This window comes from Trifolium pratense, linkage group LG5, assembly GCF_020283565.1.
Source record: "Trifolium pratense cultivar HEN17-A07 linkage group LG5, ARS_RC_1.1, whole genome shotgun sequence".
NCBI lineage: Eukaryota > Viridiplantae > Streptophyta > Magnoliopsida > Fabales > Fabaceae > Trifolium > Trifolium pratense.
The window spans coordinates 41,095,371-41,108,522 of record NC_060063.1 but is presented as its reverse complement, the minus strand read 5'-3'; the positions used below and the strand labels follow the sequence as shown (position 1 = coordinate 41,108,522).

At 30.6% G+C, this 13,152-nt stretch overlaps 1 protein-coding gene and 1 long non-coding RNA gene across 2 annotated transcripts; both read right to left on the bottom strand.

The window, feature by feature from the left end:
• Positions 1–5,110: 5,110 nt before the first annotated feature.
• Positions 5,111–6,829, bottom strand: LOC123885604. Its single transcript, XR_006801194.1, has 3 exons — positions 6,139–6,829; positions 5,991–6,042; positions 5,111–5,385 (listed from the first exon to the last, which is right to left on the bottom strand). It is a non-coding gene; the product is annotated as an uncharacterized LOC123885604 (long non-coding RNA).
• Positions 6,830–8,936: 2,107 nt separating this feature from the next.
• On the bottom strand, positions 8,937–12,713 carry LOC123884477 (tyrosine-sulfated glycopeptide receptor 1-like). The gene has a single exon (XM_045933568.1). It carries the CDS (start codon positions 12,646–12,648, stop codon positions 9,208–9,210), a length of 3,441 nt encoding a protein of 1,146 aa, XP_045789524.1. The 5' UTR covers positions 12,649–12,713; the 3' UTR covers positions 8,937–9,207.
• Between the last annotated feature and the right edge of the window lie 439 nt (positions 12,714–13,152).

The window sequence follows — 13,152 nt, the reverse complement described above, 5'->3', positions numbered from 1 at the left end:
TTTAATATAATAAATAAATAAACAAAATAATCAAATGTCTGATATAATAAAAAAATTAATGGTGTTCTACAAACTTTTAAGTTTTCTTTGTTTAAAATTTTATGGAACTGTTTCATGAGAACATCAACAGAAGAAACAATGATATCATGTTTCATGTGAGAGCTAAGCTTGACATATAGAAGTGTTGCTAATAGACAACATAACTAACTTAGTCGAGCAACCTCAGATATCGATCGAACATAATTTCCGCGTCTTGCAATACTTTTGCACATCTTTTATGCTTCTCACAATACTTTTAATCATGATGGGACAGCGGTAGAAAGAAAGCCTAGGCAGATAAGTCCCAGCTCACAGTCTGCCTCCAAAATGTCAACTCCGACGCGAAAGAGGTCCAACCAGATACAAAGAAACCTGCAAATCTCAGCAGATTTGAAAACCAACAGAGACTCAAAAAAGAATTCTGCAAACATAACTAACTTAGTCGAGCAACCTAAGTTAAGGATCGAACATATTTTACGCGTCTTGCAATACTTTTGCACATCTTTTATGCTTCTCACAATACTTTTAATCACATTTGTGATTGTATATTAGTGATTATAATTGAAATGACCTAAATTTGTTTGAGTAAGATGAAAAGATATAAATTCCATATGATCACCATCACTATCATCATCATTGCCATTTTCAATTTCATTGCTGTCTTGAGGTGACGAATGCGGACGAGAAGAAGAGGCGGCAAATCCCAAGTATTGCATTAAAGCTGTTACTTGTTCTTTAAGAAGTCAGATTCACGCACTTAACGAGTTGCTGCAAAAACAGGAACAAGAGAAATTAGAAATGAAACAAGAGTTGAGTGAGACTAGAAAACAAGTGGTGGCTTTAATGCAACACTTAGGATTTGCTGGTGCTTCTTCTCATCCACATCACCTCAACATAGCAATGAAATTGGTAATGCTGATCATATGGAGGCGGACTGGATCTGATTTATAGGACTTGAGAGGTAGTAGTATATATGATTTGTACAAAATAAGTTGAACATATTGTGATATGTTTATGCATTTTTCAGACTCGTAAATTCAAAATACTTCCTAATCTTCTATAGCACTGACACTTCTGATCTAAGACATGTCCACTATTTAGTGTCCGACACTGATCAATATGAATACATTCAATTGATTTAGTTTTTCAAACTATTATCAATGTCGACATGTGTGTGTTAAATACTTTATAGTGCTAACTGACTAATTGTGTTAGAAATCATAGCGTTATACTGAAGTTATAGCATGACATGATACCAAATCTGAATGTCAGCTATCCGTACTTATCTGGGGAAGCTTACTAGCAATTTCTATTGAAATTTGAAAACAGAAAATTCTAACATGAAATGATTTCATGCACTTTGAGGGACATACTGTAGTATATTTTTCCATTTGATTCTATGTCTGGTGAAAAAATGGTTAATCATGCATAGCCATTATGTTTTTGCTACCCCACCACTCAAAATTGAGCCTCACATTTAAATGGTCAGGAATGACTTTCTTGCAACCAAAAAGATTGATATAGAGAGTCAATAAGTAATCATTAGCAGGTTACATTTATGCTATGTCACATCTCCAATAAGCTTCCAACATATCTCTAAGCTGTATGAGTAAGTTAGGTCATAATTTGAAGAAGAAAAAAAATGAAAATGCTGATTTTGCTAGTCAATTAGGCCATAAATCTCTTCAGTTATTACGTGCACTTCTGATTTTGTTTTTTGGCATTACATTTAGTCTTGATGCATAATAATTCTGCAAATTAACAAAATGTATATGCTAATAAACAACTGTCAATATTCTGATATGGAAAGCATGTTAGCTTTACTTCACTCTGCAAATTCTAAAATGTCAATTTTTGTTGAATCACATATGTATGTAATGTTAGTATCATGTTGATGTCCGAAATTAACACATATGATTGCATTCAATTGATTTGATTTATCAAATTATTACTCGTGTCGACGTGTCAGTGTCGAAATTAACACATGTGATTGCATTCAATTGATTTGATTTATCAAATTATTACTGGTGTCGACGTGTCGTATCGTGTCCATGTCAAAGTTGCATAGAAGAGAATGGACATGAATGTTTTCTGTCATGTTTTCTGTCAAATGTCACATGATTACACAGGTGTGAGCACAAAACAAAGAACATTAAAATACACTATACATCCTGATAAAACAGCAGGTACATGAAGCCAAAGGGTCATAAACAAACTGTTATTTTGTTAAACATGATTAACTGTGTATGTCATTGAATCTGTTCCATGTAGATTGTGATAACAAGTTTCTTTAAGTAACAAAAATAATCCATTTGGACCAACATGTGTCAGTTCTCCTTAACCAGAGTTGTGGATTCAGTGTCCTGTAAATAGAAGAGAGCTTTGCCCTCTAATATGGGTCCATTTAGCTCGACTCGGATTAGTCAGAGTCCAATGTAAGGTGAGGATTTTCAATGACCAGTTCCAGTATGTACTCTCACAACAGTTTCATTGAGCTACTAACATTAAAAGTCAGCAAGTTGTAGCACTGCTGCATTAAGATTGAGAAGTAAAACAAGAACTGATCTAACAAAGAATCACATTACCTACGCAGTTGTTGTATTCTTAATTAGATATACTAGGTGTTCAACCCGTGCGTTGCACGGGTTTGATTAGAATGTTTTAAAAAAAAAAAGTTGCGTTTTATAATAAATTGTATTAAAAATGATAATTTTTTTAGATGTGTTGAATTATTCTTCGATTATAAAAGTGACTTTTAAAATATTTTAAATTTTTTTTCTCCATTCAAGTGAATCTATAATATATATAGATAGATAAAAATTGTTTTAAACACAGACAATATGTCATTCAGGTGTATATAGAAATTATTAGAAGTGCATTCGATTAGTGTATTATATTAAAAATTTGTTTTATTAATCTTGTTTTTTCTGGGTTTAATTTATATATCTTCAAATTAGTGTAATTTTTATTTTAATGTATTTTTTGTTTTTATGAAAATACAGTGGATCATTTTAATACATTCTTTATATCTACCATTCTCTGTAGCTCTCTATCTTTATCTTAATTATACTTCAATCTCATCATTATTTTATATGAAAAAATGGTTGATACTTGTCTTGACATTTAATTTATAAGAAGAAGATGACATGTTAATTAATCGTAAATTATTTTGAAGTATTAATTTTTTTTATACTTTAAAGAGGCTTTTTATATTAGACTAAATATTCAAAGAACTTTCGAAACAACTTTGTCATGCATGTGTAGTGTAAATAGTATTTTATAGGGTTATTAAATATATTTTTAATCCTCTAAATATATTTCAAATTAAAGTCAAAACACTATTAAAATGAAAGATGTAATCTTCATATCAAAGTCGCAATATTACCAAAACATTTCATTGTCATTCCGCTTGAATAAATTTGTCATATCGCTGATCAAACAAATAGATGAGATTATGAGTTTGCTAAGCATGCGAAAGGATACTGCACTGAAAATGAATATCTTATTCATTTTAATTTTGATCGGTTTGATATTATTTTGGCAGCTTACGATTCACATCATGAATTCACATCGACTTATCATAAAGAAAAAAACTGTCATAAAGACATACTATAGTATAGTCTACTAATATATTTTTAAGGATCGACATCGACTTATATCCACTATCCTCTCTATGTTTCTCGCATTTTCTCTCTCGATTCACTATAATTTGTCAAATTTTATATTAGAGCTAGAATTCAAAAGAACATTTTTAATAAAAGAATATATTTTTTAAAAGAGAAAAGAAATCATACATGTTCTAATATTCTTCAGATAAATATGGGATTTTATCTTAAACGTCTAGCATTTATAATCCTCAATTCATAATATCTTTTTCTTTTTTCCTTATGAATTTGATAAAATAAAAATAAAAAACACACAATGAATAAATATGGCTAATGATATCAACTTAATATAAAGAATATGTAAGAGCAGAGTTATCCTTTCAATTATACTAATAAGTAATCACCACTAACTCTTATTTTCCCTCAATTAATTGGTAACAATCATTTGTTATTCTTAAACATTGTCTCTTTTATTTATACTTCGTTTAAAAAATATATTATACTATTTAATAATTATCTTAAAAATAACAAACTTAAAAAGCGATTTAACAATATTTGGATAAACAACGAAAATAGCTAAAACTACAAAAAAAACAAAAAGTAATATTGTTACCCAAAGTAAGGAATATTGTTAGGCAATTTTTTTTTTTAAAAAAAAAACCATAAACTAATTAAAGGGAAATTTATTAGGTATATCCAGCACAAATAAAAAGAAAATCAAACAAACCTTTACTCAAAAATTAAAAGATGTAGTCTTGTAAAGATGACACATAAGTACAATATGTTAAGGAAACATAGGAGTTGTATATAACATGCATTGCAACAATGTCTCACTCGTTGAATATGAAGAAGAAAAAAAAAAGACACAATGAGATTACAAAATTTTAGAAAATTACTATTTTTCTACGATAAAACTAATAACTCTTCCAAGCTTCAAATATAAATTTCAGATGCCCATATATGTATGAGGAGTGATTGTACATAAAGGTTTGACACTCAAAATAAGTACACAAAAAACAACATTAAAAGGGTTATCTTTCACCTTTCATAATTTTTTTTTATACTGCTCGTTTGTAAACACTATAATTTTATTTTATTTGTTATGAGATGAAACACTATGATTTATGAGATTGCTTTTAGCATATATAATGACTAATAGAATGAGAAAGGGTGTAATTTTTTTGTAACTTAAGCTTAATTACATTAATATTAGAGATTAATTTATTATACATAAAAAGAGAAAGTGAGAAGATTTTCTACAAACCAAAAGAGTTACAACATAAAAGCTCACATCATACAAAACACAGATACAATTGTTTCTCCTCTACATATAGTAAACAATTACCGGACTATATAAGAGAGATTGATAAGATTTTTTCTACAAATCAAGAGAGTTACTACATCATAAAAGTTGACACTATCCAACTCATACATACAATTGCTAACCCTCTACATAGTAAACAATTATTATCATTAATCTTATCTTTTCATCATACATATACATGTCATCTATCTAGCTCAATCCAAAGAAGTTTGAAAAAAGGTTTGGAATTAAATTAATTCCACAACAATATATCAAATTCTACAATTGTACAACTATATTTTTTAATTTTATGACAGCTTACTAAAGTTCCCGATGGCATAACTTGTATCCAAACATGCATCTGTCACTTCAAGCTTAAATGTTACCCTTTATATGTTGCGGTAGCAATCAACCACTCCATTTGCACGCCTCAAAAAGCTACACCAAACACAAATTGGTAGGTGCTTAAATTAAAAGAGTAATATCATACGCTGATTATTATGAAAAAAGGACACAAAATGAAAATACAAATCTTTGATTATTATTCTCCTTCTGCAATACACACACCTCTCAAATTGAAAGTCCACAAACTCATATCTAGCAAGAGATTGTTCATAAGGCACATATATATATAGTCAATTAATGTCACGTTTTAATTTTTTGTGGGAATTGAAAGGCTAAGAAGATTTTTTGATAGGAAAATAGTAAAAAATTGCTAATATTAAAAGAGTGTACTGTTTCAAAAAAATGACAACTTTTCATATGATTTAGGCCATAAAAGTTAATGAGAAAGTTATTTGGGAGTTACAAACATGAAGGAAACATAAGAGTATACACAATAACAATGCATATGAAAAAATATGAGTTTGTAGAGATGACACATAAGCATAAGAGTTTTTGTAGAGATGACACAGCAAAACAAAGTTTGCTTTACAATTATATATATATATATATATATATATATATATATATATATATATATATATATATATATATATATATATATATATATATATATTTGCCACTTCAAGCTTAAATGTTACCCTTTATATGTTGCGGTAGCAATCGACCACTCTATTTGCACGCCTCAGAAAGCTACACCAAATATGAATTGGTTAGTGCTTAAATTAAAAGAGGAACATCATACGTTGATTATTATGAAAAAAAAGGACACAAAACGAAAATACAAACCTTTGATTATTATTCTCCTTCTGGAATACACACACCTCTCAAATTGAAAGTCCACAAACTCATATCTACCAAGAAATTGTTCATAAGGCACATATATATATAGTCAATTAATGTCATGTTTTAATTTTTTGTGGGAATTGAAAGGCTAAGAAGATTTTTTGATAGGAAAATAGCAAAAGATTACTAATATTAAAAGAGTGTACCGTTTCAAAAAATTTACAACTTTTCATATGATTTAGGCCATAAAAATTAATGAGAAAGTTATTTGGGAGTTACAAACATGAAGGAAACATAAGAGTATATACAATGACAATGTATATGAAAAAATATGAGTTTTGTAGAGATGACACATAAGCATAAGAGTTTTTGTAGAGATGACACATCAACAAAAAAAAAAAGTTTGCTTTACAATTATATTTTTTCTCTTATAATTTGGGACAAAAAAATGGGCTTTTTTCCTTTATAATTTGGGACGGAGGGAGTATTTCAAAGATAGTCAAATATTCAAATCTATCCATAAAAGTATTTTAAAAGAAATTAAGCACAAAATCATGAAAATTGAATAGAGCAATAGCAAACACACATGATAAAAATATTCAAGAAGGCATGACATTGTGACACAATAGGACTTTTCTACGTTGATTGAGATACAAATGACGAATTTGTGTTCTGCAAACACATAAAAAAATAACTCAAGATATAAAAAATAAACGAAGTGCAATATTTATTCAATTACCTCTTTTTTTTCTTCTAACATTGATTGAGACACAAAAAATGAATTCGGGATCTGCAAACACACACAAAAGAATATAAAATCCTCTTGATTCTAATTGTTATGCAGACAAATTGAGAGCAAAATTAAAAAAAAGAAAAGAAAAAAAGAGTAGCAATCTAAGAAAACAATATGAATAGTCAAAACATGTGTCAAGAGTAAGAAAAATAACAAAAACTATCAAACATAATTGGATACCATTGAAAATTGTTTGGAGAAAATGATGACTATCCAAAACAAAATTTATACCAAAATTAGTGAGCTTGTGTATTGCTTATAGAGTCCACCGTCTGATACAATTTTATTTATATATATACTATAATAAGGAAGAAAACGTCAACTTAAAATTTAATTATGGTGTCATGTGTACTATTACTCTTTGACTCCATGTATTCTTTTCTAATTATTGTTGTTGGTTTTTGTTTATGAAATTTATTGGTTGTTACATAACTTCTCATGTGCCACCGAAAGAAGATATAAGTGGTTGCCTTAAATTTTTCCATTTAATCAGTTATGCGTTTTTTTTTTAACATCAATCAAGTAATGTGCAATGAGCTTAAAAAAAAAAAAATTAATGTGTAATGAAAAATGACACATAAACATCAACTCTTGCTTAGAAAATGTCTAATTTTATAAAAAAAAACTCAGCTCATATTTCTTAAATTTAACCTATTATTTTTGGATAAATTAAGAAAAAAAAAATAGTATAATGAATGATTAAAAAAATAGCACAATGAATAACCTTTTTTCCTTGTATGTTGATTAAGACACAAAGGTCGAATTTGTAATCTGCAAACACACAAAAAAAAATATCAATTTTTTTATGTAAATATCAAATTCTCTTGATCCTAATTGTTATGCTGAAAATTTGAGTGCAAAATTGGAAAAAAAAAAGAAGCATCAATTTAAGAAAACAATAAACTTTTTATTAGAAATAATATATAAATTGGTCAATTGAAAAATAAATCTAGGAACAAAAGAGAAGAAAGAAGAACTACTTGACCCATAGCAAATTAAAGGAGAAGAAGAGCAAAAAACATCTCCTTAGGATTGATGCATTTTGTTATCTGCAAACACACAAAAAATATCAATTTTTTTACGTAAATATCAAATATTCTTGATCCTAATTGTTATGCAGAAAATTTGAGTGAAAAAAAAGAAGCATCAATTTAAGAAAACAATAAACATTTTATTAGAAATAATATATAAATTGGTCAATTGAAAAATAAATCTAGGAACAAAAGAGAAGAAAGAAGAACTAACCGGCCCATAGCAAATTAAAGGAGAAGAAGAGCAAAAAACATCTCATTAGGATTGATGCATTTGGTTATCTGCAAACACACAAAAAATATCAATTTTTTTTTACGTAAATATCAAATTCTCTTGATCCTAATTGTTATGCAGAAAATTTGAGTGCAAAATTGCAAAAAAAAAAAGAAGCATCAATTTAAGAAAACAATAAACTTTTTATTAGAAATAATATATAAATTGGTCAATTGAAAAATAAATCTAGGAACAAAAGAGAAGAAAGAAGAACTAACCGGCCCATAGCAAATTATTAAAGGAGAAGAAGAGCAAAAAACATCTCCTTAGGATTGATGCATTTCATGGCAAGAATTTATAGCATAAATCATTTGTATGTTATAATTGTTTTTTAAAGTCATTGGGGTAGGAATTATTAATGCATACGTTTTTCTTGTGGGAATAATGATGACATTTAGTTACATAATATTATCTCTTGATCTTCAACTCTACATTATTGATCTATTTAGACCATGAAATTAGAAAAAAACTGTTTTTTTTTTACTTCCATAAATTACATGGGAAGCTAAATAGTTGGTGGGGACAATGTTTAAATATATATATATATAAAATAATAATTATTATTATTATGTTATTAAATAAAAATAAGGATGACACATAAGCACCAACTTGAGCTTAGAAAAAAGGCAAAAGGGAAGAGCTTTCTTAGGCTGCCACATCAGCAAAAAAAAGTTTGCTTTACAATTATATATAGATAGTTATTATAATCTGTTAAATTTTAAGGAAAGTTTTCTGCACAAGCAATGACACTAGTTCCTATAACAGAAAGTTCTGCAATTGAAAATGGATGATATTGATCACATAATATAATTCACAAAATCTTTATGGCAATAATATTCTCACAGGTTGAGTCAACATACATAATTTGTAAAAAAATGACAATCTGTATTTATAGAAAAGCAAAAAAAGAGTAAAATTTGCACAAGTATACATTATCTACTGTCACAATTTGTTCGAGGACAAATGTTCCTCTCTTAATCGTTATTTCTGAGCTGGTTTTCTGATCCAACATTTTTTAACCATTCAACAACTTCTCTGATGCGTGGTCTCTTGAAAGGATTCATGTTTACACACATGCATGCCACATCAAGTACGTATAGCATCTCTCCTTCAAATCCTTTCCCTCGTAGATTCGAGTCAAATACTTGTTCTTGTTTTCCTTCAATTTTCATCTGTTGAACCCAGCTAACCAATTCCCTTGAAATTTTCGGTTTGCATACATCCATAGGTCTTCTTCCAGTGAGAAGCTCAAGCAAAACAACTCCAAAGCTGTACACGTCACCTCTTAGAGTAGCCACCCATGCTTGTCCATACTCTGGAGGAATGTAACCTAATGTACCTACAAGTTCAGTTGTAACATGGGTTTCATACGGAAGAATCAATCGCGACAACCCAAAATCAGCAACATGTGCCTCAAACTTCTCGTTAAGCAGTATATTACTTGATTTTATGTCACGGTGTACAATGTGCGGTTCACATGTCATGTGCAAATAGGCCAAACCACAACTTGCTCCTTGTGCAATCTTCAAACGAGTCGGCCAATCGAGTTGAGACGAACCGTCGGGCTTTTCATGCAACCAGTAATCGAGACTTCCATTCTCCATGTAATTATATATGAGTAGTCGATAACCATCATGCACGCAGTAGCCTTGCAATGCTACCAGATTCTCATGTTGTGCTGTTGACAAAGCCTCAACTTCAGCTTTAAATTCCCTTTCCATAAGGCCTAAATCTCCTGAAAGTTTCTTGATGGCTAGCTTAGTTCCATTTTGAAAGGTTGCTTTATAAACCAAACCGAAACCGCCACATCCTACTATATTTGCCTGGCTGAAATTTTCAGTTGCTTTTATGATCTCTAATATGCAAAGATCCTTGGTATCATTGTTTTTGTTGGGGAACAATACCACTAGGCTAGCCTCTCTGTCAACCTCAGGATGAACGCCGCTGTTTGAGTACGGAGAAATTGATTCGAGTTCAATCTTATCAGAATCTCCTCTTGGATTGACCCTCCTCTTGGAGAGTATCCACAGTGTCAACAATGTTACCATAGTAGCTATGCCGAAACTGACAACAATAATAAGTGTGACTATTATTTTTTTGCTGGATTTGCCACTAGCTGAAGTACTAGTAGCATTTCTTTGAGAAGAACAAGGGCGCTGAATAACCGAACCGCACAATTGCGGATTTCCTTCAAAGCTGGAGTTGGAAAAAGTATTAAACTGACCACCTGTTGGTATCTGACCTTGAAGATTATTGTTTGCTACACTGAAAAATGACAAGAAATGTAAATTATTGAGCGAAGCAGGAATTCCGCCTGATAGTTGATTTCCCGAGAGGTCTAGCGTCTCTAAGTTCTTCAAGTTTGAAAATTGATCCGGTATATTGCCAGAGAAGTTGTTTAAGTTCAGGTCCAGCGTATGAAGAACTTTCAATTGGCCAACCTCAACCGGGATGCTGCCATTAAGGTGATTGGTTCCGAGATAAATTGCCGGTGGAAGGCTTGAAAGTTGATTGTATTGCAACAAAGAAACATTGTTAGCATTAGCAAAGACAGGTAACTCCAAGTAAGTCCTTTGTACTTTATCATTTGCTTGTTGTGATGCTAGTGCCGGGAGTTTCGTAAGTTCTATCGGAAACGGGCCTGTAAGTAGGTTAACAGACAGGTCTATGTAGAAAAGTTCAGAAAGTGTACCTAACCAAGGAGGAATCGAACCACTTAAAAGATTATAGGACAGGTCCACGGCCTCAAGCTTCTTCAGCTTTCTAAGCCAACTTGGTATTTGACCTGTGAAATTACAACCCCCTAACCCTAAAACTTGGATCTTTTGGAATCCATCAGGGCCTATCAAGTTCTCATCATTCGGTAACGTTTCATTGTAAAAATTCTTGGAGAGCATAAGGGTACTAAGCTTCTTGAGGCCAGTGAGTATTCTTAGAGCACCAGTGATATTCTTCAACATGTTTGTAGAAATCGATAAGAACGAAAGAGACTCAAGTCCAAGTATCTCAGATGAAACCTGTCCCACAAGATTATTAGATGCAAGCCTTAATGCAGCAAGTGACTTACAATCATAAAGGCTCGACGGTAAAACACCGCTAAACCTATTGTTACCAAGATCAAGCGTAACAAGTCTACCAAGTCCTGAGAAATTGAACGCCGAAAGATTTCCTTCCAAATCATTGACCCTTAAATTCAACACAACAAGATTGTGACAATTCATCAAAGATGATGGAATTGAACCTGTCAAATTGTTGACATGAAGAAGTAACCTTTCCAATTTGGAAAGTTTACCAATTTCCTTAGGAATAGAACCTGTTAAATTATTCGAATAAAGCTCCAAAACTGTGAGATTTGCAAGGTTAACAATTCCATCATCAATTGTTCCATTAATTCTATTAAGTGGCAATGATATTTCTGTTAGTGAAACAGCATCATAAATATCAACCGGTATATTCCCTGTTAGAAAATTGAAACCTGCTCTAAATCTCTCAAGCTTAGAACATGCTCCTAAACCAGTATCAATAACACCAGCAAAATCATTGGATGAAAAATCCAAGAATCTTATAGCAGAATTATTAATACAAAAGCTTGAAATTGGAATATGACCTGTGAAAGTGTTGTTACTAACATTGAAAGAAATCAAATTCCCTTTTGCAGCAAGAATCTGAATCAAAGAAACTGGTAATGTTCCATTGAATGAATTACTAGACAAATCTAATTCCTGAATAACACTGTTATTTCCATTTCCATTTCCACTACCATTACTACTAGGTAATCCACCATAGAAATGATTATAACTCAAATCAAGTACTAATACATGATTAACAAGTGAAAAAAACTGATTTTGAAGATTACCATGAAGTTTATTATGTGAAAGATTAACATGAGAAAGTGATTGAAGTGAAGTAATAAAAGAAAACTCAATGAAACCATTAAGACCTCTATTATGTAACAAAATTTGTTTAACATGGTGATTATTTTGATCACAGATTATACCTTCCCAATTACAACAATCAGATGAAGAAGACCAATTAAGAGATGGGTGAGGTGAAAAAGTTAAGATTTTTGAAGAGAAAGACAAGAGAGAATCTTTGTCTAGTTGGTTACAAGTAGAAAAGACATGAACAAAAAATAAGGATAAAAATAAGGTTTTTGTTATGAAAAGGAACATAAGTTTGGAGAAAAACATGTAATTGTTGGAAGAAGGGTAAAAGGGTAATTGTGATGAAGTTGATAGAGGGTTTGATCTCATGCTAGAAGAAGTTAAGTTGAAGTTTGAATGAATGAATTTGAGGGTTGGAGTGAAGAAGGAAGAAGAAGAATGAAGAAGGGAAGAATAAGGAAGAGATGAACCAATGAGGGAAAAGATTTTTGGGGGAGGCACGGGGTGAGAGCATGACCATCCATTGACCATGAAAGAGGAAGAGAGAGAAAAGAGAGAAGTGGGGATGACGTTTTTGTTTTATTTTATTATTTGTTGAGTATATATATATTTTTAAAATTAAAATATATAAATCAATGTTCAACATTCAACATGATGATAGTTTGTTTCTCATTGATCTTTAGGAGAAGGTAAATGTAAATATTTACCTTCTTTGAGTTTTAGGATGTTAATCCGAATATTCTCCTTGGTATAAGGTTTGTCGAGAAGGACTGCGATAGTTTATAAGAGTGTTAAAATATAGAATAATTATGAAAAACAAAATTAGGTGATGCCCATACCGAATAAATGACTTGACTACTAATTATGGTAGTTGGAAATTAGATTTATATTTGTCGTCTTCAACTAAGAGAGAAGTTTGACATTGTCCAATATTTAATATAAGGAATGTGTTGAGTTTTAGATGTTTGTGTCTTGCATTGAAGTATTAGTTTTTACATAATTCTACGAATATAGTTTAATTGTAGGAATATTATA

Excerpts from the sequence above, each read along its gene's own strand:
- LOC123884477 (XM_045933568.1), bottom strand. The coding sequence starts at position 12,648 with ATGGTCAATGGATGGTCATGCTCTCACCCCGTGCCTCCCCCAAAAATC.